Raw genomic sequence first — 24571 nt, 5'->3', positions numbered from 1 at the left:
AGATTTATATCATTTTGATAAGTCGAGGGGATGTTTTAATAATAAGCAAGACTTATAAGGAGGTACAGCTTTAAAGATGGTTTTAAAAACAAGCTCCCCTTCCAAGAAGGGATTGTTCAGTGAATTAAACTTTAAGAAACCAAAAGTATCAACATTAATGATAATATATTCAAAATTATAACTTGCTTTAATTATTTAGAAGAATTATTTTTCATTTATGACAGTGAGACATCCTTTTGAAAGATTGCTTTCTGCCTACAGAGATAAATTCTTTAGGTGCAGTAAACACCTTTATTTGGATATAAGCAGCGATCTTAAGTAAGAGATAAGACAATGGACGATAAAGTGATAAAAATCCCTTATGATGACATTCTAAATTACCCCTTCTGCAGATTAAAATTATTGGTTGAAAAGTTTGGACACCACTAACTGTTGCACTAACAAATAAAGATTAAATAAAAGTACCCAGTGTTTTTACAAACAATGAGCATATTTTTTCTAATTTATTGAATAAATAACAAATTTTAGTTGAATTCAAAGTTAACATTTTAAGGAACGATGATTCATTGAGAGAAACAAACAAAGCTAATAAGTTTTATGATATCTATGGCAAGGAGATTATAGCTAAATACAGGTCAACTATCTATTTCATTAACAGTTGTGTTGCAACAGACACGCAAATAGAAAATTAAAGGTTAGAATCCTGTTTTGATTAAGAGTTTTATTTGCGTAAGTTTCTATAAAACCATAAAATTGCTATTAAGGTTTAAAATTTGTTTGGCTTTTGTAAAAATAACCGAATTTTTGAAACGTCTTATTTTTAGATGTGTCTTCATTATTATTAACGTTTAATTCTTTTGTTCAAGCTAGTTTTTTTTCTAATTCTATCATGGTTTTTATGCTATTTTCCTGGGGAAGAATGGATTTTAAAAATTGTTGTATATATTATCAGGGATCCAGCAAAGTCTCAGCAAGACCCTGAATATGAATTTGCGCCAACCTTTGTTGAATTTGTTGATTATTTACTAGACACAGGTCATAACTTGTTACAGGCAATTTTGAATGCAAAATAATTTTCACATTTATTACATGAATATGTTGATTTAAATTCATATATTCCAGGATAAATACATTGTTGTTTTTTAGTCTAAAATGACTAGTCTCAATTATTAAGCTTGGTTTCAAAGTATAATTTTCATGACTTTTCTATTATCAACCCTATCAAATTGTGCATAAAAATAAATAAAATAAACCGGATGTAACAGATTGTAACAAGTAACATTTACAGTCCAAAAGTGTTATGATTATACTTTATTAAATATTGTTTTTTAATAGATGCTTTGGAGTATAATGAACATTGGCTGCCCTACTATCTACAATGTCTTCCCTGTCACCTCAACTACACTATGGTGGCTAAGACAGAAACACTCACATTTGATAGTGAACAAATCATATTGGTATTTTTATTTATCTATTAAATGACATATTAAAACTTTTAAGAGACACTTAAATTGCTTTAAAGTTAAATAAGTTACATAAAGAAATGTCAAATTCAGGTGAATTACTTGCAAAACTTAACATTCAAGCCCAAAATTTCCTTATGCCATTTTCTTAAGATCAAAACATCAGACAAAACCTTTTATTAATTTATAGGAATTGAACCAGAGAGGATTAAATATCCATAACAACAGAACTAAACTTCTTGCAAACTTACATAAAAGGTCAGTTTCCGAAAATATTTTCAATCCTTATATAAAAGTAACAGGATCTTTGTTTGTCTGTTTGTACCAAGGAATCTCGCTAACTGCTGAACCAATATGGTTCTCCTTTACAGTGTAGTTTCCCATAGGTTCTACCAAGGTTTATACCTAACTATTTTTTGAGAGGGTACCTCCAAACCTCTTAAGAGAAATCGCCTCTAGAAGAAAATGACCAACCCCAAAATTTTTTGTTTCTTTTTCTTTTTTACTACAATTAAGGCCTCTAGGGGCGTAACCGATAGTTAATTATAAAAAGTGGTAAGGATGTATGTTTGAAGCAAAAGGTATATAAAACTGTTAGTATTTGTTGTAAGTTTGAAAAAGCTATTAAAGGAGTCTGCAGGCTATTTCAGGAGAGTTTGAGGCCACTAAATCATATCATCAAAGTAGAAGCTTTCACTTTAGACCTGTCTGCCTAATATATAATTCTTGTCTTAAAATTGAAATAGGGTAGGTAGGCCATCCTTTCCCTTCAAGATTTATACCTAACCCCTGGCAAAACTCAATGCATGCCACTGGGTGAAATAAATATATTGAGTTAAAAGACTATCTCACTGTGATAACTGGAAGCATCCCTTATATCTTCACTAGCGGCTTCGCCCCTAGCATCTAGGGGCTCTATAATCGAAGGAATATCGAAGGGCAGTAAAATAGCCTAAAACCATACCTACCCAGACTTTTTATGAAAATAAAATAGCTTAAAACCATCCCGAAACCTATAAGTAGCTTCACTGTAAAGGAGGACCATATCGTTTCAGCGGTTAGCGAGATCCTTCGCTAGAGACAAAAAATGCTTACTACTTTATATATTAGGATTTACAAGATAATATCAATTATAATCATCTCCACCTTTTCAGCTCTGTAAATCTACCATCCAAACTGTATTTTGAAGAGCTTGACAAGGAGAGAGTAAAGGCTTTGTATGATAAATATGAAATTGATTTTAAGATGTTTGATTATTCTATAGAACCTTATTTGACATATGCCGCAAATACTCTTGGGGTTGGTAATAAAATCAAATCATTTAATTAAATATAAAGTGAGAAAAAGAGACATTAATAGAACATGATATTAATCTTATAGAAAAGTAACAGGGTGTCTGTGGGTGTCTGTACCGAAGAATCTTGCTAACCACTTAACCAATATGAATATCATTTTCAGTAAAGCTTCTTATAGGTCCAGGGAAGGTTTAAAACTATTATAGGGGAAAGTACGGAGACCTTTTAAGAGAAATACCCCTTGAAAAAAAATAACCCCCCACCACAATTTTTTTTCTTTTTAAAACTTCCATTTCTTAAGTGCCCTTAAAGGCCTCTAGTGGCGTAGCCTCTAGTAAAAGATGAGTGATAACAGAATATTTTCAATTTAAATAATTTCTATAGATAAAAAAAAATTTACAACTTATACAATGTAGTTTTTACAATTAAAAATGTGAAATGTGTTACTTCAAAATTTATGTTATTTACTGTTTAAAATGCATACGGAATAATTATAAGCATATGTATGTTAATGTAATGTAATTAATACTTGCTCAAATTAATATTAAGAACAAAATTGAATAAATGTGTTAAAAAAGAGTATTATGTATCATTTTTCCATGAAATATTTCCTGGATTAAAGAATAGATAGTCGCATGAGATGCTTATTTATAAGATAGAAAGTTAGCCAGGTGTAGAATACTTGACTAAGAATAGGATAGGGAATGGCTAGCCACGTGAAGAAAGCTAGCCTGTAGAGATAAAGAATATATAGCACTATGAAGATTAATAAAATAGAAAACTAGATAGGTATAGAGTATTTACCTGAGATAGAGAATAGCTAGCCACGTGAGAAGCTGAGGAGTGGGATAGAAAGCTTGCCAGGTATACAATTGTGCTTGATATACTGGTATCCCTAAATTTTAAAATTTTCTATAAAATTCCATATCTAAATAAGATTTTAAAAACTTTATAAACATAGGTAAATAGTTAGAAATTAAATCATTCAATTATAACTACCCTAAATATGAAAGTTATTACCTATAAACTGAAAATGTTTCATTAAACATGTTATTATCGTGCAGGCCTTTATTTATATAAATTTATAATGGAGGGAGGGGTTGATTTTCGTTTATTACTTTAGGTAAGATTATATTGGGTACCAAAGGTAGGGCCACCTGGGCTTTCAGGGTTTTGGCCCCCTCGCTAAGGTTAAGCATATAAAAAAAACTACCCCCCCTCTGAATTTAAATTCATATAAAAAATGTGGGATGAGGAAGGGTATCGGTGATCCACTGCGCATTTTAGTTTTGTATAATAACAAATCTTTTTACCCCGTGTTTATGCGTACCTGTAATGTTTGAAAAAGGTAAGGATACTCTTAGCAACCTTCTGCTCAAGATACAAACGATAATTTTTGTTTTGCTCCTATTTTATTTACATATTTCAATCAATCAATTAAAAGGGCGAAATCAAAATTTACTTTTTTTAACTAAGGAAGGGGACATAGGACTGACTCATACTGTTACCCAAAACTTAAAGAATGTATTCTTATTAGTCGGCTTCAAAATATTAACAGAAACTTAAACCATCCCAAAAGGCATATATTCTAAAACAAAAAATTCTAAAACCATCCCAAAATTTATAACTCAATTGGTTAATAAGTTATTGAAATCTTAAGCACCAGCCAAAAACACCTTTTTACTTTATATAATTGGATTGTCTTATCCCTTAATATCCCTAAATTTTGAATAATAATATACTCTCTTTTTTCTTGTAAACGTATCAATATGATCAGAAAGAAAATAATATGTAAAAATGATCATGGTCAAAGGAAGCTCAATTTAGAAATTATAGAAGGACAATTCTGCTTTGTAAGTTTCATTCTGTGACAAGAAATGATTCTATTTTAACTGCATTATTTCATAAACAAAATGCATTCAAAAGACTCACTGCCTAATGATTAGATTATCCTTATATTGCTAAATTGATAATATGATTGATTGATTATAATTCCTCAGCAAGTTCTTGATTAAGATTGTACCAAAGAACACAGACAGAATCCAACAGGCCTCCCACTAAAACAAGAATAGTTATCATAAAAATGATGCCTTTTTCCAATTTTTAAAACAGATTACTGTCCTTTTATGTAAAGACATACAAACATTAAACATCAACTAAATTAAGAAATTATATTGCCCTTTAAAATTACCTCTATAATAATAAAAACTAACTAAAAAAGAACCATTCTTCTAGCCCTATTATACCTAGCCAAAGATAGATTTTTTGCTAATTTACTTAGACGGACGGACGGACAGACACACGGACATACAATAACAGAAGCCGGACGCCATATTTTCCTAGATTGATTAGGATCGGTGAAAGGATTTTAAAACTAAACGAATCTGTGTTTAATGAAGAACCTTAATATTAGCCTTTAAAAAAAAATATATTTTTATTGAGCACTTAAAATTTTAGGGATTAGGCCAACATGACCCATTCCTGAGGTCATTTTATTTATTCTACATAAATATTATATACTGGCTAACAAAATATGATTACCTATCAAGATTGAAGTCTTATAGGTATATATTCATGTAGATTATTTTAAAAATACCTATTTTATATTGAAAGTTAATGGTTTAAAACTTACCAAGCTCCATATCATTGTACAAATGATCCTCTTGAATTCTTGATTCACTTTCAGAGGCAATCACTGTGCTTGCTGAAAAAATTAAAATTAACAATTTTAATTAGGTAAAATCGAAGCTATTCAATAACTTTAAATGTCGTCAGTCCGTAAGTTATGTTTTAAGGGGATATGGCTGCTAATAAAGATTTTTTTAACATATGAGCTTACTTTTTATTACTTCTTCTTGTTAAAAGAAACTAATAACAACTCTTAGAATAAAAGCAACTATATTTTTATAAAAAGCTTCACAAATAAAAAGAACTCAATCAATTAACCATTTACAAGTTCTTCAGTATCTAAATATTTTAGGTGTATAGAAATACCTAGTGAACTAGTTGAGGTAGAATCCATTGTAGATTCTGCTGATTCATCCAATACACTTTTATTATACAACTAAAATGAAAAATAAAACATTACTAATTGTGAATCTAAAAGGTTGGTTAACTGTTCAAGCGAATTTTTGCTGGTTTAGCAATTCAAGGACCGAAAAGAGAGTGAATGGCCAATGCCTTTTTGAGCACCAAGGACGTTCAAGAAGAGGGGAAGGGCAAAAGGGTTAATTCCTCCCCTCCCCCAAAAAATATTTTGCACCATGGTTCAAATACCTCAAAATTTTTGCAAATCATGTAAATTACCTACCTATCATTTTTGACATTTCAATCCCAAAATTTGCGTTTTTTCGCACCCAAAAATTGAATGAAAACAACAATGAAAAAAATAATTTGCAACCTTTTTCTTCTTCTTGCCACTAGCGCCCATATTCTCTTTGTCTGAATTCTTGGATTTGAGATAGTGACGGACAGAGTCAAGGATTGCATACACCAGTTCAATTAACCTTAACAAAAAAAGAAGTCATACAAGAAAAGAAAACTTTAACTTAAATAAAAAAGGCACTGAACCTTTCCATATTTTTTTTTGCTAAACCTATAAACTAAAGATAGGTTAAAAATCTGATTTGGCCATTTATTTTTATATCATCTGTTGGTTGATTACAAAACTAGCCTTATTTTAATTGTAGGTACCCTTTCTATAAGTTGATGCTATTTACTCATGACATCTTGATAAACTCAATTTCAATCCCTCAAAATCTGATGATAGATAGAGTAAGTTTGCAAATGAACTGTCTGGATAAAAAAAAATATTACGATCAGACAGAAATAATCAAAATTAAAATTGTCTCTGTTGTACGGACGCTGTGATTTACTGACCTTAATTTTTAAAAGCTTTGCTTTATAAAGCAACTAGCGGCTACGCCTCTAGGGGTACTGGTAGGAGGGGGAAAAGTCGACCTCATCTCATTTTAAATATGAGTTTCAAAAAAGTTAAAAAAAAACACCCTTTCCAAAAATAGTTTAAAACCTGTTCCCAGGACCTATAAGAAAGGAGAACAATATCGGTTCAGCGGTTCCTTCGGGACAGACAAAAAACGCTTACTACTTTATATAATAGGATGATTTTTAGGATAACATTAAGTCCTTTCGCTTTACCATCAAGTTTATATGCAATACTATAGAGTTACTGCGCTGATATTAATAAAAGTTGGTAACCTTTCTTTTTCAACTATGGCCGGTACAATGAAATAGAATTTTCTAGCAGCTTTCTTATTTGTCTGCTGAAGTTTGATGGCTCGGTTCAATAAATCCTCCGTTGTGCCATCCTGAATATATTTGTTCTGAATTAGTAGCGAAGCTTCTCTGAGTAATTTGGTCATTCAGTCTGTTGTTTAAGCCAAGCCTCCATAAAACAGGGGCACTACTGGCAGCCCAACCTTACATATCAATATGAAGGTAGCCAGTGTGTCGCTAACCATTGAACCGATTTGGTTAATATAAAACCCCAGTAGCTACAGGCGAAGCTAACATTAACAGAAAATAAAGATAGTTTAAAAGACAATGAAACTAAATCTCTAAGATTAAATAACACTAGCATTGAAACCTGAATGTAAAAAGTTGGAAAATAAAGGCATCAAATAACAAAAACAAATAAAACAGTGAAAAATGATTTTGAATTACAAAATTATGTTAAGTTATGTAATCACAGTTCCCATAATGTACCCATCCATTCCTTCTCTGTAACATGAGGAAAATACTGTGCTCTATATATTTGAATTTCCTCGTATTTAAACTCTGTCAATAGTACACAGAGTGCTGGGATATCAGAACAGAGTTACACCAACACACACACAGTAAGACCAGAGCAACTGGGTCAATGATAGTTACACAAAATTTATGTAAAGAGTTGAAAGTTTCGTATTATACAATTAAAATAAATTCATTTTGAATTCAAAGATACTTAAAATCTATATGTTTAACAATATAATAAATACTTGCAGCTAAGCCCCTAGCATCTATGTATGGGCTCTGTATTAAAATGTTCAGAGAGGTTCTATAAAAATAGCCTAAAACCATCACAGGACCTATGTGAAGCTTACTTACAATAGAAACCCCGATCGGTTTAGTAATTATTGAGATATTAAGCCTCGGACAAAAACAATAGCAGGCCATAATTAAGCATTTTTCAGCATTGGTTCTCGGATTTCTTTTTAGATGCTTATTATAAAGGTTAAAACTAAAGCATGGAATGTTAAAATCTTACACAACAATTCAAGTTACAAAACCGCAAATAAGTTTTAGAATATTTTTCAAATATTAAATTGGCCAGTTTTAAATCAAACAAAAAAACATTATTTTTTATTGCAGCTTTTATATAAAAAGGTTGAAGTTCCAACCTGTAACCTAAAAAGTCGAAGACTATTAACTTAAAAGAATAGGTATATGAATAGGCAAGAGCATAATAAGTACACAAACATAGTTTCTGCAATAAAATTTTTTTATAAAATGTTTATATTGAAATATGTTGCCTACTCTATGAAGAGTACATTTTAAATCAGGATATCAGAACTTCTCAATTAAAATATATTTATTAATACATATTATATTGTATTTCAAAGTTACTTATGAAATGATAAGTAGTGTAATAAATACTTAATCAATGCTATAAAGAATTTCCGCAAATGTTTATTTATTTAACTTAGGGTAACTATTAAGTATTCTCAATTTATTATGAAGACAAGTGTAATTTTTTTGGATTATCTGTTTAAAGATATTTTTTAAAAAGAAACTAGAATGATTAAATTTCAAGGAAGCTTAATATAGGTTATTTGATAGCTCTAGGTAATTTTTGTGGAGGGGGGGAACTACCACCATTTATTTAGTTTTTTTGGGGGTCCTATCTTTGGTTCATGCAAAACAACATTTTTAAAACAATAATAGTTTTGGTAAAAAAAGGGAAAATGTAAAAAAACATGTGAATATAAAACACGACAAGGAAAGAGTGCAGAATATGAAAATATTTTTCTTTTTAACCAGGAAATCAGAACAAGCATGAAATATACCTCTATATCTGGGCAATATATTTTGTGCAAAATAAAGACACGGAAAATAAACTTGGGATTTTCCTATTGAAAATATGCAATATTTTTGCACATTTACGGATATTCTAACTTTTAACTTCTTGATAAAAAAATACAAAGATAAAAAGGCGACATTGGCAAGATGAATATCAGTAAAAGAAATCTTAAAACTTAAACATTAAGAAAAAAATAAAATAAAGACCCAAAAGTAGCAAAACATGGAAGCCAAAAAAATAGGTATTTTAAATGTACTAAAATAGTAGGTTCTCATTAGTATCTAAGTAAAACTAAACGAAAAATTCCTCATTATTTAGGGGAATCATTACAAGAAAATATTCTAATGTCATCTGAAATTAAATCCAAAAAGTTTCCCCGTCTGACGGTCCAAAAATCAAACAAGTGGCTAAAAAAAAAAATAAAGAGGAAATTTTAAACAAACACAAAAGAAATAAAATGTACTAGTTAAAAACTGAAATGTACATTATGAACGAAATATTACCCACACAAACACACATACACATCATTACACATCAATATGCATTGCAATTCTAGATAAAACTGCTTGACCACTAAGTTTACAAATTTAAGTAGGCTTTAAATTAGTCCTGGTCTGTGTTTAGAGGCCAGCTAAGTGAATAACACCATGGCTCGGCAGCCGTGCGTCAGCCGCCTGTAAGTCTCAGGCAAATCAACTTTTATAATTTCAAAAATCAGCTAGAAGTCTAAACGTTACCCAAAAAAGACAACCCCTCTTTTCAAAACAATTTTCAAAGCTTTCAAATGGGTTGCGGCTGACAAGCCTTAAATTATTTCACCCCGGTCCCCTTCCTGTAAAAATACTAAAAATTTGCAAAGTTCAAAATACTCACAAGGTTATTCATAAATCCCTGAACAGTATACTACAATTTTTTCAAGCAATGCAATAAGCTGCCATTCACCCGAGTGAGCCGGTAGCCAGCTGCGTGTATCCAGTATAAACCAGCAGGAAGGGCAGGACAATAGTTTGTACTATTTGACTCAACACAACCTGGAGATCAGAAAACCTGTAGAGCTTCAAAATGCAACATAGTGCAGTGAATATTTCATATAGAGATAAAATTGTTAGATAAGTAGTTTAAATTATCCAATTCATATTTAAACTGGAAGCGATGTCTGTATCTGTCCGTCTGTAACTACTTAAAGATCTTGTTAATCGCTGGACCGATTTGGTTCTCCCTAATAATAAATATTATTATAGGTTTAGGGAAAGGTTATCTCAGGTGTTGTGGTGAGTGGGGGGGATCACAATCGGAGCACACTAACTTCCAAATTTTGTACATACAATACTTGTACATTTATTGTCTGTAGTTCTTTAAAAGTTTGAAAATTAAAGATCAAAAGGCCTTATTACCAAGATTGGTTTATTTTCCCTAAAAATTCATCTATAAGAATATTTCTTGGGCTTAAACTTTTCAGTGGAAATGCATTTCGCCGGATGCAGTGTAATTTTGCAGGAACAAAGCTTCTCTATAAAAATATAAACGTATGTAATTTTAGATAAAAGCTGGAACAGTTTTTTTTTAATGCTCATAAGGCATGTTTTGAAAGTTATAGGAGAATTCAGTTTTTAAAGGTTTTGCCTTAATAAAAAAAGTGTCCTTTCAAGAATATTTTCCTTCTGGGCAATTAGAAACACGTCACCTGCATAAAAAACTGACAATTTCTAGCACAAAGATTTTCTAAAAACCATGGCATATTTAAGCAGCTGTATTATTTGGATAATATTATTCTTGATAATATTATCATGACCTATATTGTGTAAAGCTCCAACTTGAGAGCTGCATTCTGCCAGGAGGACCTCGTACTTTCTGTACACGTGCACATTTACAAGGTTAGAATGGAGTTAGGATACTGAACAATTCCTTATATAAAAGACGAGTGGCAGCGCCCGTAGCATTCAAAACTTTGCTCGAAAATTGTCTAAACCAAACTCAAGATATAAATTATTATTATGTAGCTATCCCATAAATGCAGCAAAAGATCTAAAAAAAAACTAATTGACCGATTTAATTCTCCTTTAAAGCATCTCAATAGTCCCGTGGTTTATGTTTATATTAGGAAAAGGCAGCTAAAACTTCTTCAACTTATCTATCTATCTCTGTTCTTGGTTGCTAAGTTAAACTAAATTCAACTTATACAATGCAAATCTACACACAATTACACCAACCCAAACACACCCACACACACACACACTAACACTAAGGCACAGTCACACCACACACAAGAGATTTTGCATAAAATTGCATCTACACTTTCCTTTAAGTCACGATTTCAGAATTTTGCATTCACGTGTAATTTTACATAGTACATTATCACCAGCGCAGCTACTTAATAATTTGGGTATGTCTGTTGGATAACACATCCGTACAAAATAGTGTGTTATGTTAATGGATTTAAAATACGTGTATATTGTGAGAGATTATCATAAACCCTAATAAAATTTTTCTCCCATCTGGCTAACATAACGATACCTCCATTACTTTACCCCATCCCCTACTCTTAATATGGAAACATTTTGACCAATAACTGATGACTATATTAGCAACCTAAATTGACGACATAAATTCCCCTGTCACAATATTCACGCATTCTCTAACCATTAAACCAAGATAAAGCTTCTCAAATGTTAAAGTTACCTTAGGAAATATTGATGGTATGAGAAGCTTGGCTATGGCGTTGGCTACCACAGGTTTATCCAATTCCATTTGTGCCAGAAGGTTTTCCAGGGGACAAATGTCCCAATATCTACAATAATGTAATTTATTTTTTTTATTTTGAGGGTTACAAAAAAGATCTATAAATCTCGTTTTTTCACTTGTTGCTCCGCCTATAGCATCTAGAAGCTCTGTTACTGTGTTGTAAAGTGATGGGAGGCAGAAATATAATCTATAAAATCAACCAACAACTTGGTTTAAAAATAAAATAACCTTAAACAAACCGGTGGGCAGTGTGAAGAAAATCGGTTCAGTGGTTTCCAATATCGGCGGCAATATAATTACGGCGGATAGACGAATAAAAATTACTACTTCATATAGAAGAGGTTGGACTAGACTCCTTTCTTCTGCAATTTGACCCTTTCTCTCATCAAAAGTAAGGGAATAGAAACAGGTTTTAACAAATCGTGAATAAATAAAATAATAAATAATATTGCCCTACCTGATTATTTTGATACTTTTTACAGCAAGCAATAAATCCACGAAAGCAACTCTTACACTTTCATTGGTATCATGAAGGCCTCTAAAAAAAGAAAATATCAAGAAAAATTATTTTGTAAAAATGCAACGCAGCACAAAATAAATTTTTATGCTATAAAATATAAAACAACTATTATTCCTAAGTCTTCAGGGTATTGCAATTTTAAACATGAATGCATCTAAAAATGCTTTCCCTTTCAGTTGATCAACACATCATTTATATTAAAGGTTAGCCCTAAACATGCCAAGTTGAGACTTTCAAACCAAGGTCATGTAATTAAAGGGTTGGTTGTTATCGATAGTTGGACCGAGTAGGTCCTCAATACCTCCTGAACTTGGTATACTTCAGATGGGGATGAGACATTGGGATCTGTATTACACTAGTCACATACGTTTTATAATAACTTTTTCTTGTTCATTGGCTTAACAACTTTGGGAACTTTTATTGAATTTTGATTGGATGGTTTATTAAGTTAAGTATCTCAAACGTTCCAACCGCTAATTGCAATCCAATTATACAGAATGGGTAATTTTGTGCGTCATCATTGGGGCTGTACATTGGCCACTGTCTTATCCCTTTAGATCCCTGGGTATACTTACAGTTTTAGTTTTGGTAGAATTTCCTTCATATACACATGTGAGTAAGAGGTATCCAGTATTGATTTGATACACTCGTACACGCGGACTCGAACCTTCGACACACTGTCAAAGGCCAGCTCCTATCAGAAATATTATTCTGTCAAGCATAAGTTTTATTTTTGAATTTACAACATGCACATTTCTATCATAAGATAGGCATAATCATGAAAGCGAAGCTACTAAAATTCTTCCCAGAAAGATTATACGTCAAACTAAGTATCTTAATTTTTTATCTCCTGATATAAATTTTTAAATGGTGAATACTAGAACGATTAGAAATAATGTTATTATAACTTAGCATTTCTAAATGTCTACCTTAATCATCTTTCTATTAATGCAATTTTCAACTGATTAATATCAAATTTTTATTTAGTTTTCCTATTGAAGCTCAGTTTCTTAAATATTAAAAGTGACGTCACATTTTTTAATATGCATTACTCCGCCTGTCTGATATAATTTTCGCTTTATGTTGTAATCCTTGCTAGAAGCGCAAGCTACTCCAAGTATGAAAAAAGTAGTATGACTCAATAGCTTGAAGAGAATTCCTTAATGATAGGCTCCATGAAAGAATTGATTGTTTCACTGGATAAAAGAAGCCAGTAGTTTGCCAGGATACGTCCCAGGCCCACCAAGGTCCGGCTCCGAATTTCAACCACGCTGTCCATTAACAGGTTGCGCAACTATGATAGATAAAAAAAAACAAGGATGACAAAAGTAGCGAAGCAGAGAAAAGTTTGATGTCCAATATTCAAAAGAGCAGATATTTAGTGGTCATAAAGAAAAGAAAGCAGGTGTGTCTAGCAAACAATAGAATATCACAAAACCTTTAAAAATATATTATTTAAGCATGACCGACAGACCGACGGACAAAGTAAGTTGTATATTGAACGATCTTTGGTAAGAGGATTGTTATTAAATAATTAATCTAATCTTACATTCAACATTCTAACTCAAATAAAGGGTCCCAGGACAAACGCAGGAGTCCCAAACGTCGGAGTGGATAAACGCAGGAGTGGACACTTAACCTAACCTAACCTATTTTATACAATCTTATAGGTTTTTTAAATGCCTAACCCCTGCGGGTGGCTTAACCTAACCTAATCACTGTGGGCTACAATTGAATCAAGACAAAAGTAAGTGCCGAGCCCTGGGACCTATGTAGGGTGAAAATATACATAAATCCTTGATGATTCCAGGTGGAGACAAAATATTTTAGCGGGGTCTTTTGGTTTTTTTTCAATTTAAAGTTCTGGAAAAAAAATTGAAAAAAATATGAAAATCTTGAATAAAAAACAAACAAAAAATGATTTGTAATATTTTTTTTATTTAAAGATACAAACAACTTATATAAATACTATAAGCTTTAAAAAAATCACAATTTTTAAATTTAGACTTTCAATATAAAGATTTGTAGAAAAAACCTAACAACAAATTCTAACATATTTCTGATCAACATAGCAATAAAATGTCTTTTGCAAAATCTTTATCATCAAAAATAAATAGCACTTACTAAAGACTTTTTTTCATTTAAACTTATACTTTTCACATTAATTAACTTTAAAGATTGATTTTTTTAAAAGAAAGGTTGCGTGATTTTTTTATTCATAATTAATTGCCTAATTTTGAGATTCAGATAAAAAACTTTACTACTTTATATTAATGGATAATCTTCTAGCAGCGGCTACGCCTCTAGAGGCATATGAGGCCCTTGGGTTGGGGGGGAAGTCAAACCCCCCTTACAATTACATTTTTTTTAATGAATAAGTCAAAAACATTTATTTTGGAGAGTTAATTCTCTTGGGATAGTGGTGGTACCCTTTCCTAAAATAGTTATAAACCTTACCAGGACATATGAAAAGCTACCATGTAAAGGAGAACCTTAGTTCACAAAAACTTACATAGAACCTGTTACTTTATTATAAAGATACATATATACACAGAAACTCTACAATCAGAGTATGTCTGTTTGTTCATCAGTCTGTATAAAAACAATACAGAATATATTTATTTTGCTATAGCGGCTACGCCCTTAGAGGCCTTTAGGGGCACTTAAGAGGTGAAGAAGGGGTTGAATTCAACAACTATATTTTTATTTTAGGCTTAAAAAGAAAAAGTTTTTTTTGTTTGTTGTGGTCCTTTTTTAAGGGGCGATTTCTCTTCTCTTTCTCAAAAAAAGTTATAAACCTTCCAAGGACCAATGAGAAGCTACATAGTAAAGTAAAAATAGAACCATATCAGTTCTTAAGCATCAGAAAGATGGACAAACAGACATCAATCTATTTTGTATCTTAAATAGTGCTTTTAAAATATCATCTGGAAAAAAAAATTTTCCTATTGTTTAAAAGTTATATCCCTGTATAAAAAAGATAGGATGTCCGTGTGTTTTTTCTGTCTGTGCCTAAAGTTCTTGCTAACCGCTGGACCAATTTGGTTCTTCTTTATTGACCTATCTTTAAGACTGAAAATAGGATCAACATATTAAGGAGTAGTTTAGTGTCTATTAATCCTTATATAAAAGTAACAGTTTCTGTGTCTGTCTGTTTGTGTGTGAGGGTGTCTGTCGGTAACGAAGATTCTTTGTAACCGCTTAACTGATATAGTTCTTCTTGGTTCAAGTTTTTCATGGTCCTGAGAAGTTTTGAGTTTAGAAAAAATTAGTTCTTACCCAACATTTAAAAAAAACTTTTTCTTTTACATACTAAAACTGAAAGTAGGGGAAGGTCAACTTTCCCCCACTTATCAAGGGCCCCTAGATGCCTCTAGGGGCAAAACCGCTAGTGATAAAATAAATTTTATCTTGAATTATGATTAAATTGTTCTTTTTCCATTTAATAAAATATATTTGTAATTATCAACCTCAAAGAATATCCAGAATTTGTAACATACAGATACAAAAATATATTAATCAGAGCGAGATGGGACAATGGGCTGTTTATTAGACTAGTCCTCATAGTTTAATATAGGAATTTGTTATTCGTTGGCTTAACTACTTAGGGGACCTGTTGCGATTTTTGTTTGGTTGGATTATTAAATTAAGTGCCCAACATTTCAACCATTAACTGAAACATACAGAAGGGTTATCCATGTATCATATTTGGGAATGTAAATCAATTTAGCGGTCATTGTCTTATCCCTTTAGATCCCTGAATAGTTCTTTTTTTTCTATGTAGCTTCTCATTGGTTCTTGGAAGGTTTATAACTTATTTTGGGAGGGTACCTCCACCATCCTAGGAGAAATCAACCCCTAAAAAAGGACCCCATTTCACACAGAAAAAAAATAACTTTTTCTATTAAAGTCTAAAATAAAAATCTAGTTGTAGAATTCAACCACTTCTTCCCCTCTCAAGTGCCCCTAAAGGCCTCTAGGGGCGTAGCCGCTAGTACCAAATAAATATATTCTGTAATGTTTTTATACAGACGGATGAACAAACAGACATACTCTGATTGTAGAGTTTCTGTGTATATATGTATCTTTATAATAAAGTATCACGTTCTATGTGAGTCTTTGTGCACCAAGGGATCTCACTAACCACTGAACCAATATGGTTCTCCTTTACATGGTAGCTTCTTATATGTCCTGGTAAGGTTTATTACTATTTTGGGGAAGGGTACCATCACTATCCCAAGAGAATCAACTCTCCAAAATAAATGTTTTTAACTTTTTCATTAAAAAAAAACTGTAATTGTAAGGGGGGGTTCGTCTTCACCCCAACCTAAGGGTCCCTATATGCCTCTAGAGGCGTAGCCGCTGCTAGTAGAGTATCCAATGATATAAAGCAGTAAGGTTTTTTATCTGAATCTCAAAATTAGGCAATTAATTATGAATAAAAAAATCACGCAACCTTTCTTTTAAAAAAAATCAATCTTTAAAGTTAATTAATGTGAAAAGTATAAGTTTAAAGGAAAAAAAGGCTTTAGTAAGTTCTATTTATTTTTGATGATAAAGATTTTGCAAAAGACATTTTATTGCTATGTTGATCAGAAATATGTTAGAATTTGTTGTTAGGTTTTTTCTACAAATCTTTATATTGAAAGTCTAAATTTGAAAATTGTGATTTTTTTAAAGCTTATAGTATTTATATAAGTTGTTTGTATCTTTAAATAATTAAAAATATTACAAATCATTTTTTGTTTGTTTTTTATTCAAGATTTTCATATTTTTTTTCAGAACTTTAAATTGAAAAAAAAACCAAAAGACCCCGCTAAAATATTTTGTCTCCACCTGGAATCATCAAGGATTTATGTATATTTTCACCCTACATAGGTCCCAGGGCTCGGCACTTACTTTTGTCTTGATTCAATTGTAGCCAACAGTGTAATACTAATCTGTATAGAAATAATTAGTTAAATTAATATTTTAACACTCCTGCGTTTGTCCACTTCGACGTTTGGGACTCCTGCGTTTGTCCTGGAACCAAATAAAGCTTTAAAATCACATTTCATTAGTGATTACCAATAGATCACAGAATATCAAACACTTGCAGGGACGAAACAGTCCCCATCAATCTTATCTTTTAAGTTTTTAGTTTTTTTTTACTTATTTTCCACTTACCAACAAATTCTGTTTGTCAATTTCTGCTTCTCTCTCTTGCTTTGAAAGAGATAAGTTTTCAACTAAAAAAGGAGAGAGTTTATTTTAATAGTTGTGTAGAATAAAGATACAGTATTCGCATAAATATATATTATGTTGCCTTCTTTTTTCAACACATTTACAATAATAATTCAATATATTTTAAAATTCATAGGTGTAAGTTTCGGCCATTGGTAGCAGGGTTGTCAAATCGGGCGGGCGGTTTTGGGCGAGGGTGAAAAAAGAGGGGGTCGGGCCTTTTTTTGGGTGACATTAACTATTATATAAATTTATAAGCTTTTTTGTATCTAGAGAAGGATTTCACTAACCGCTAAACCGATATGGTTCTCCTTTCCAGTGGAGCTTTTATATGTCCTGAGATGGTTTTAGGCTATTTTATTTGTAATAATAAGTCTCGGTATAGTTTTAGACCATTTTTATAACCTTTTTATATGCTTTTTACGACATTTGCCCAAAATGGTTTTTGGGCAATTGGGCGGCCCGTTATCGAAAAAAATGTCCAATATGACAACCCCGACTGGTAGCAAGAGATTATTAATAAATTAACTGTTTACAGTCCTCCGTAAAATGGAACATTTTTTGTTGTTGATAAAATCTACCAAATTAAAGATTTATAAAGGTTACTTACTTGGGTATGCTGAAAGAAAAATATCCAAGGCATTCTGTCGTACATTCATGTTGGAACACTGAAACATGAAAATCGGCTAAGATATTTCAAAGGGCACTTTTCTCAAAAACCGTTAAACTAAGATAAACTTTTTCGAGATCATCATATTGGAGGTCGCAAGGGACATTCAAAAGACGAGAAAACATAATAAATTTTCGAACTGGAAATCAAAATGGATAAAAATTATAAAATTTTAGTTCCAAAATAATATGAAAGGTCACAGAAATCTAAAACAAATGTTTACCTTTATGTATCTCCAAATAAAAGGAGCGTATAGATTAGCTAGCAGAGTCTTGAGTTCACTATTCTGTTTGTTATCGTGGAAACAATGAAGAAATGATGCTAAAAATTAATAAATAGCCATTATTTTTATAAGAAAAAGTTCAATCTTATTATGTTTTTTCATTATTTTTTTTTTTGGGGGGGGGGGCGTCAACACCCTACCAAATCAGAAATTGGGTAGGACTGCCTTCCCCTTCTTTCACCCCCACAATATTTCACACCCCCCTCCTAGTAAATCCCAGGATTTTATTGAAGCTGTGCTAAAAATGGAGAACTCAAATGATTCCGTTGTTGTGCACAATCTTAACAGATAAACTTTACGATCTTTCACTTTTTTTGAAAAAACGTTTAATAATATAAAAATCCTAATATAAAAGTAACTAGATGTGTGTGAGTCTGTCTGTCTAAGTGTGAACCAAAGGATTCTGAGATTTCGCCAACTGCTGAACACCTTTACAAGTAGCTTCTTATAGGTCCTGGGATCGTTTATATCTTACTATTTTGGGGGAGGGTGCCATCGCCCTTCCAAGAAATAAATACCCCCCCCCCTTTCATTTTTTTAATAGTAACCATAGGTATGTAATAAATAAACAAAATTTACTTACCAACATTTTTTGCCAAATTGAGATGTTTAACTCTGTTAACAAGCATGCCCTCGTCCATTAGTTTTTGCAGGTTGTCCTCAAGTAAAGTTCTAAATGCCCCACCACTTTGGGCCCAAGCTTTCATATACACTTCGCCTATAAAAATATGAAATTAAAACTTACAGAACAGATAAAAGAGAATGATATGAATTATGAACACTGAGGGGGGCTTTGGTTTTAAAGTTACACTAGTACCAAAAGTTTTTAACTTATCTTATTCATTGGCTCAAAAACTTTGGATACTTTTAATGGATTGTGTTACAAACTAGTACAGTCCATACTTTTCAACAATTAATTTAGGAATACAGAAGGGTTAATATTGTTTTTTATCATTGGGGACTTTTCCTTAATATCCCTTCTTAAAAATAAGAACATCAAAAAATATTCAGTGTGGCCACAACCAAAAAAATACTGATACTGAAGAAAAAAAAGGAAATACTGAAAATACTGAATCCTAAAATAAGAAAAAATACTGAAAATACTGAAGAAAAAAAGGAAATACTGAATCCTAAAATAAGAAAATATACTGAAATACTGAACAAAAAATACAAATACTGAATAAGTATTTTTTTTATATGATTCCTCATTTCAAAATTTCATATATCATACTTTTATAATTTGGGGGATATTTTAAAGACCTTTTAATTTTGCCTCTTAGATTTTCTTGCACCAATTAAGCAGAAAATGACTGATAAATATTTTAAATGATTACAAAACTTAAATACTTTTTAGTTAATTTAAGAGCATGCTAAAAAACTTTACCTTTAATAATTATGCAAAGTACTCACCTTAGATTATTCATTCTATTAATAGACAAAAAAAATATCTGAAAAAAATACTGTATAAAAGCATCTCAAATATCTAATAAATTTATATTTGAGATGAAATTGAAAAAAAAATGTATATTACCATCATAGACGTCCAAGCTTTTTATTTTTTTTTTTGAGGGGGGGTAAAATTTTTTTAAGGAGGGGGTAATTCGCTTTTGGGGGGGGTAAAATTCGCGCTCTCCTTAATGGTTGGGGGTGCCTACGGCACCCCCAGGTTAGTGGTAAATTTTAAACGGGGGGGTAAAATGAAAAAAAATTTGGGGGGGTATGATTACCATAAAAAAAAACAAAATTAATGTACAAAGTTATAGGGTAATTTAAAGGAAAGTAAAGTAAGGCGCGAAGCGCCGAAAAAAATCTGACATGAACTACTTGAAAAAACATCTTATTTATGCAAAAATTTTTGGAATTTAAGAAATAATGAAAATACTGAATCATGAAAATTTCCAAAAACTGAAAAATACTGAATAAAATTTCCAAATACTGAATATTCAGTATTTACTGAAAATACTGAAGCCCCAATTTCCAAATACTGAAGAATACTGAAGATTTTCAGTATACTGAAGAATATGGCCACGCTGAATATTAGGTACCGATTTCAAAGAATGTAAAATAAGCTTAATTAAAATTAACAATTCGAGATGTGCTTATTAAAATAAATCTAAATATTGAGAAAATGGTTGAAAACAAAGCTTACCTAGATTATACGACTGTTTAGCTGTCAGAGAAATCAAGCTTTGTTTAATCTGCTTACATATGTCCTGTGTAAATTGAACTGATAATGTGAAAAGATGGGCCAAGAACTTGATACCCTCTGGTTGGGTGGTCAGGAATAATGAACTGGAGAAACAGCTGAGTAGATCTTCCTTCAGACCACACTCTTCCAATCTATATTAAAAATATTTTAATTAGGTTTATAGGTAATTTCTGTTTTTTAATGTTATAAAAAAAATTTTTTAGCATAAAGTAAAGTACAGATATACGATTTTAGATACATTTCTTTTAGATTTGTATTAAAAAAAATAAAACATTTGATTACCTGAGAGAAAGTAGGATTTGATGAAGCGACCAAACTCTTTTAACATCATTCTTTGCACCACTCTTTTCAACAATTATTCTGTGAAAAAAAAATAAATAGGTATGACCTTTATGACATTTACTTTCTACTTTATAACTTAAACTAGCGGCTTCGCCCCTAGCCTCTAGAGGATTTGCCTCAAGAGGTTTGATCAAACCAATTTTTCGTAATTTAGATTTTAAAAATAAATCTAAAAAAAAAAATTTCTTTGGGGGGGGGATTTTTTTTTATAAGGGGGGGGGAGTCGACCCCACTATTTTAATTTTAGTTTTAAAATGAATTTTTTTTTTTAGGGGGGGGGGGGTATTTTAATTTTTTTGGGGGGTTCAGGTTGGGGGTGTCCCACCCCCCAAGAAAATAGTTATAAACCTTCCCGGGACCTATGAGAAGCTATACTGTAAAGGAGAACCCGATCGGTTCGGCGGTTAGCAAGATCCTTCACTACAAACAAACAAACAGACAGACATCGTTCTATTTTGTATTACAGATTATCCGTCTGTTCGTACGACTATAGACAAATTATTATTTTCTCAGTTCTTACTAAATAAATGTGGCTTTTTTAGTAGCATATTATATTTCTCTTTTTAAAAGCGAAGCTTTTCTATAATTAGGGTCGGTCCGTCCGTCCGTCCGTCCGTACGTCCGTCCGTACGTCCGTAACGGATAGCTTTTTTCGTTAATTTAGGCATGTTAGAATTGTCCTATCGATTTCAAATTTTGCATGGTGATTCCTTTAATAGTTAGGTACGATTTAGAAAGCGTAGCAACTCTATAATCATCACCAAAATGTCCGTACGTCCATTTTAAACATGTTGATTTTTTACTTTTTTAACAACAAATTTTTATGTGATCTGATCATCCGATTGATCTGATTTTTGGTGTATTGATTCCTGGGACAACAAAGTATAATGTAATAAGCGAAGCAACTCTATAATCAAGTCCTAAAAATGTAAGTATGTCCATAAACATTATCCTGAATCAAGCTGTTTTTCAACAAATTTACTTACAATTTTGCGTTGACTCTTATACATTTATATTCTGATTATTCAGTTCTGACACTATACAAGTATTAATGTCCGTTTGTCTTACCGTTTCTGTGCTTCGCTTTTATGGATGTTGTCATCCTTGTTCAGTTTAGTAGCCAGATTGATATGCCCGAGAATAGTCCTAATGTTATTGGCTGCTATATTTATAGATTTAATAATATATTAATGCTACTAGTGGATGTTCTTAGACTTGCAAATTATAAGTGAAAGGTAAATCTACTTACTTTTTTAGCAAGAACTTTAATGAACTAAGAGCTAGGTCTTCCCTGAAAAAATAGGTTATTTTGACATATTTTATTATTCATTTATTTATGTTTCATAAGTTTTTTTTCGTTGTCTCAAAAGCACAAAATGTGAAATGGGCCTACCTATCTTCCATTGAAGAAGTGTACCACAGTTCTATACATCTCGAAAACGCATCTCCTATCTGAAAGAAGTAAATTTTCTAAATTACTTGAATTAAGATAGGTAGGTATATTTATCTTATTTCTTTCTTCAATGAATAAGATTTAACATTCGGCATAATAACACGACGCTTGTTGTCAGGTAGATTTCAGGTTCAGTTTTGTATTACATCATGTCTTTCTTCTAGAGATGTTTAAATTTGTGCTGCAATGTTTAGCACTTGTTATAAAAAGTAATTAAATCATAAACAGACACAACTCAATACCACAATCACTTGGAAATTTTGGACAAATGTAGTGAAATAAAAAAGTTAGTTGGCTTAAAGGAAGTGAAAAATCCATTGTCACACCTAACAACGATGTGATATATTGTTATACCTGATGTTTAACATGTAGAATATGAGTGCTGAAATGATTCAAAGTTTCTCTTAAAAACTGAGATGGAGAATTAATAACATCCTCAAGTCCAAGGCACAATCGACACACCTAAATTAATTTGTGTTAAAATAATAGAATGTCTGCAAGCAGATTGAAATAAAACTTTAAACTGCAAATCATTGAGTGTGTCAGAAGAAATAGTTTAGAGTATTTAGTAGGTATATTTTTTGATTTAATAGTAAACAATAATTCAACAATTAGAATACTATCTGTAAAATCAGCTTCTATACTAATAAAATGATTTGAAAAGAAAAAAACCGTGAGATAGCTTACCAAAGCAACGCCAGAAAGAACATTTGTAGATATTTCTTCTAAATTATTTTCAGTTTCAGGTTGATTCGCAAAAGAATTATCTTGGGATAAATGTTCACAGGCTGTCTTCACGAAATTGGCGAGTCTACTCCACATTGCATTCTAGCGTATAATTAATGTGTTAACAAAGATGTCAACATCAATAAGTAGCGAAGCTCTTGAATATAAAAGTAATACCCTTTAGCAAAGCAGGTATCATTAGATAATATAATTTATAAAAAAAATCTTATGACATATATTTAAAAAAGGTAGAATTTATATTATACAAGGATGACAACATCCATAAAAGCGAAGCTCTGAAACAGTACAAACATTGACTCTTGTAGAGTGTCAGAACTAAATATACAAAATTTTAATAGGTATATAAGTTTTGACAAAATTTTACGTAAACTTGTTACAAAAATTCTTAAATACACAATTCTTTTTAAGGACACACTGACATTTTTTGGACTTGCTTATAGAGATGCTTCGCTCCAAATATTGTACCTTATTGTAATAGGAATCAGTAATCCAAAAATAATATTAATCGGATGATTTTATCACATAAAAATTGTTGTTAAAAAAATGAAAACAAATCAACATGTTTAAAATGGACGTACTCACATTCTGGTAACTGTTATAGAGTTGCTACGCTTTCTAAATCGTACCTTACTACTTCAGGAATCATCATACAAAATTTGAAATCGATAGAACAATTTTAACATGCCTAAATTAACGAAAAAAGCTATCCATTACGGACTGACCGACCCTAATTATAGAAAAGCTTCGCTTTTATCATAGCATAACATTGATTATTTCTTTACAAGCGTGTTTAGTTTAAGTGTAACGGTTAGTAAGTAAGCACTAAGAAAATATACAGAGAAAGTAGCACTTAAAACTATTTATTCGTTGTATTTAAATCAATTTTTAAACAAATTACAGATATGTTTGAAATACCCTAAGCATAGAAAAGCTGCGCTTAAAAAAATATTTTAAAACAAATAACCTGTTCATCAGATGTTAAAATCGGGATCACTTCCTCCAAATCAAAATCATCTTTCTAAAAGTAGAAAAGTAAACCAAATAAATATTGATTATTTAAGAGTATACAAAATTACACAACTTGGGCTAAAGCTTTCAGGCAGCATATATAAGCTTTTGTTTTACCTTGCTTCTGTGGGCATCAATAAGCTGAATAAACTTTTCTGGTGTTTCTAGTCCATTTAAAAGTCTTGAATGTCCACTGATAAAAATATATATTAATAAATGCATAGGTATAAAGATATCTAATTTAATAATTCTTTCATAATAGATTGCCTATTGGCCCTCCCTCAAAATTTATGAAAATTAGTCATTCCTATCCTACCTTGTAGGAATGCTATCAGCCGCAGTGAAGCTGGTTTCTAAATCATTCCCCTCTTCGCAATCCATTGATTCTTCTACTTCATTTTCGCGCACAGATTTATTTCTAACGCTTTCATTTAAAACCTAAAATTAAAAAAAAAGTATTGTAATAAAGTTTTAAAGAATTTACAGTTCATTTTGCGTAGGACAATTACAACATATCTAAACTATAGCTATTGTAAA

The 24571-nt window shown here is 31.3% G+C and overlaps 2 protein-coding genes across 4 annotated transcripts in view; one reads left to right on the top strand and one right to left on the bottom strand.

Moving 5' to 3' along the window:
* Positions 1–24571, bottom strand: part of LOC145323628 (condensin-2 complex subunit G2-like) — a 40428-nt gene that overhangs the window by 15264 nt on the left and 593 nt on the right. For 2 of the 3 annotated variants that reach the window (XR_013881028.1, XM_080166023.1), the window contains exons 2-25: positions 24351–24472; positions 24152–24227; positions 23991–24044; positions 22967–23107; positions 22634–22741; positions 22220–22278; positions 22076–22117; positions 20767–20844; positions 20425–20615; positions 18859–18993; positions 18216–18313; positions 17933–17990; positions 17266–17327; positions 13261–13393; positions 12675–12795; positions 12037–12117; positions 11517–11625; positions 6977–7086; positions 6159–6264; positions 5753–5822; positions 5391–5462; positions 4751–4815; positions 4089–4162; positions 3563–3653 (exon numbers count right to left, since the gene is read on the bottom strand). Coding sequence is in view for 2 of the 3 variants with exons in the window: in XM_080166023.1 (XP_080022149.1) it covers positions 3563–3653; positions 4089–4162; positions 4751–4815; positions 5391–5462; positions 5753–5822; positions 6159–6264; positions 6977–7086; positions 11517–11625; positions 12037–12117; positions 12675–12795; positions 13261–13393; positions 17266–17327; positions 17933–17990; positions 18216–18313; positions 18859–18993; positions 20425–20615; positions 20767–20844; positions 22076–22117; positions 22220–22278; positions 22634–22741; positions 22967–23107; positions 23991–24044; positions 24152–24227; positions 24351–24472 (2256 nt within the window). In the remaining variant the exon portion in view is untranslated. Of the gene's footprint in view, positions 1–3562; positions 3654–4088; positions 4168–4750; positions 4816–5390; positions 5463–5752; positions 5823–6158; positions 6265–6976; positions 7087–11516; positions 11626–12036; positions 12118–12674; positions 12796–13260; positions 13394–17265; positions 17328–17932; positions 17991–18215; positions 18314–18858; positions 18994–20424; positions 20616–20766; positions 20845–22075; positions 22118–22219; positions 22279–22633; positions 22742–22966; positions 23108–23990; positions 24045–24151; positions 24228–24350; positions 24473–24571 lie in introns of all 3 variants that reach the window. The other variant, XM_080166024.1, reaches the window with a different exon arrangement.
* LOC145324275 (carbohydrate sulfotransferase 11-like) lies at positions 126–3134 on the top strand. The gene is made up of 6 exons (XM_080166897.1): positions 126–276; positions 554–634; positions 953–1035; positions 1336–1457; positions 1654–1721; positions 2618–3134. The coding sequence occupies exons 1-6, from the start codon at positions 218–220 to the stop codon at positions 2790–2792; spliced, it is 588 nt and encodes a 195-aa protein (XP_080023023.1). The 5' UTR covers positions 126–217; the 3' UTR covers positions 2793–3134.

Source organism: Acartia tonsa, chromosome 7 (genome assembly GCF_053477335.1).
Source record: "Acartia tonsa isolate MP-2025a chromosome 7, ASM5347733v1, whole genome shotgun sequence".
Classification (NCBI taxonomy): Eukaryota; Metazoa; Arthropoda; class Copepoda; order Calanoida; family Acartiidae; genus Acartia; species Acartia tonsa.
The sequence above is the reverse complement of the archived record's forward strand: the minus strand, read 5'-3'. Positions and strand labels throughout refer to the sequence as shown.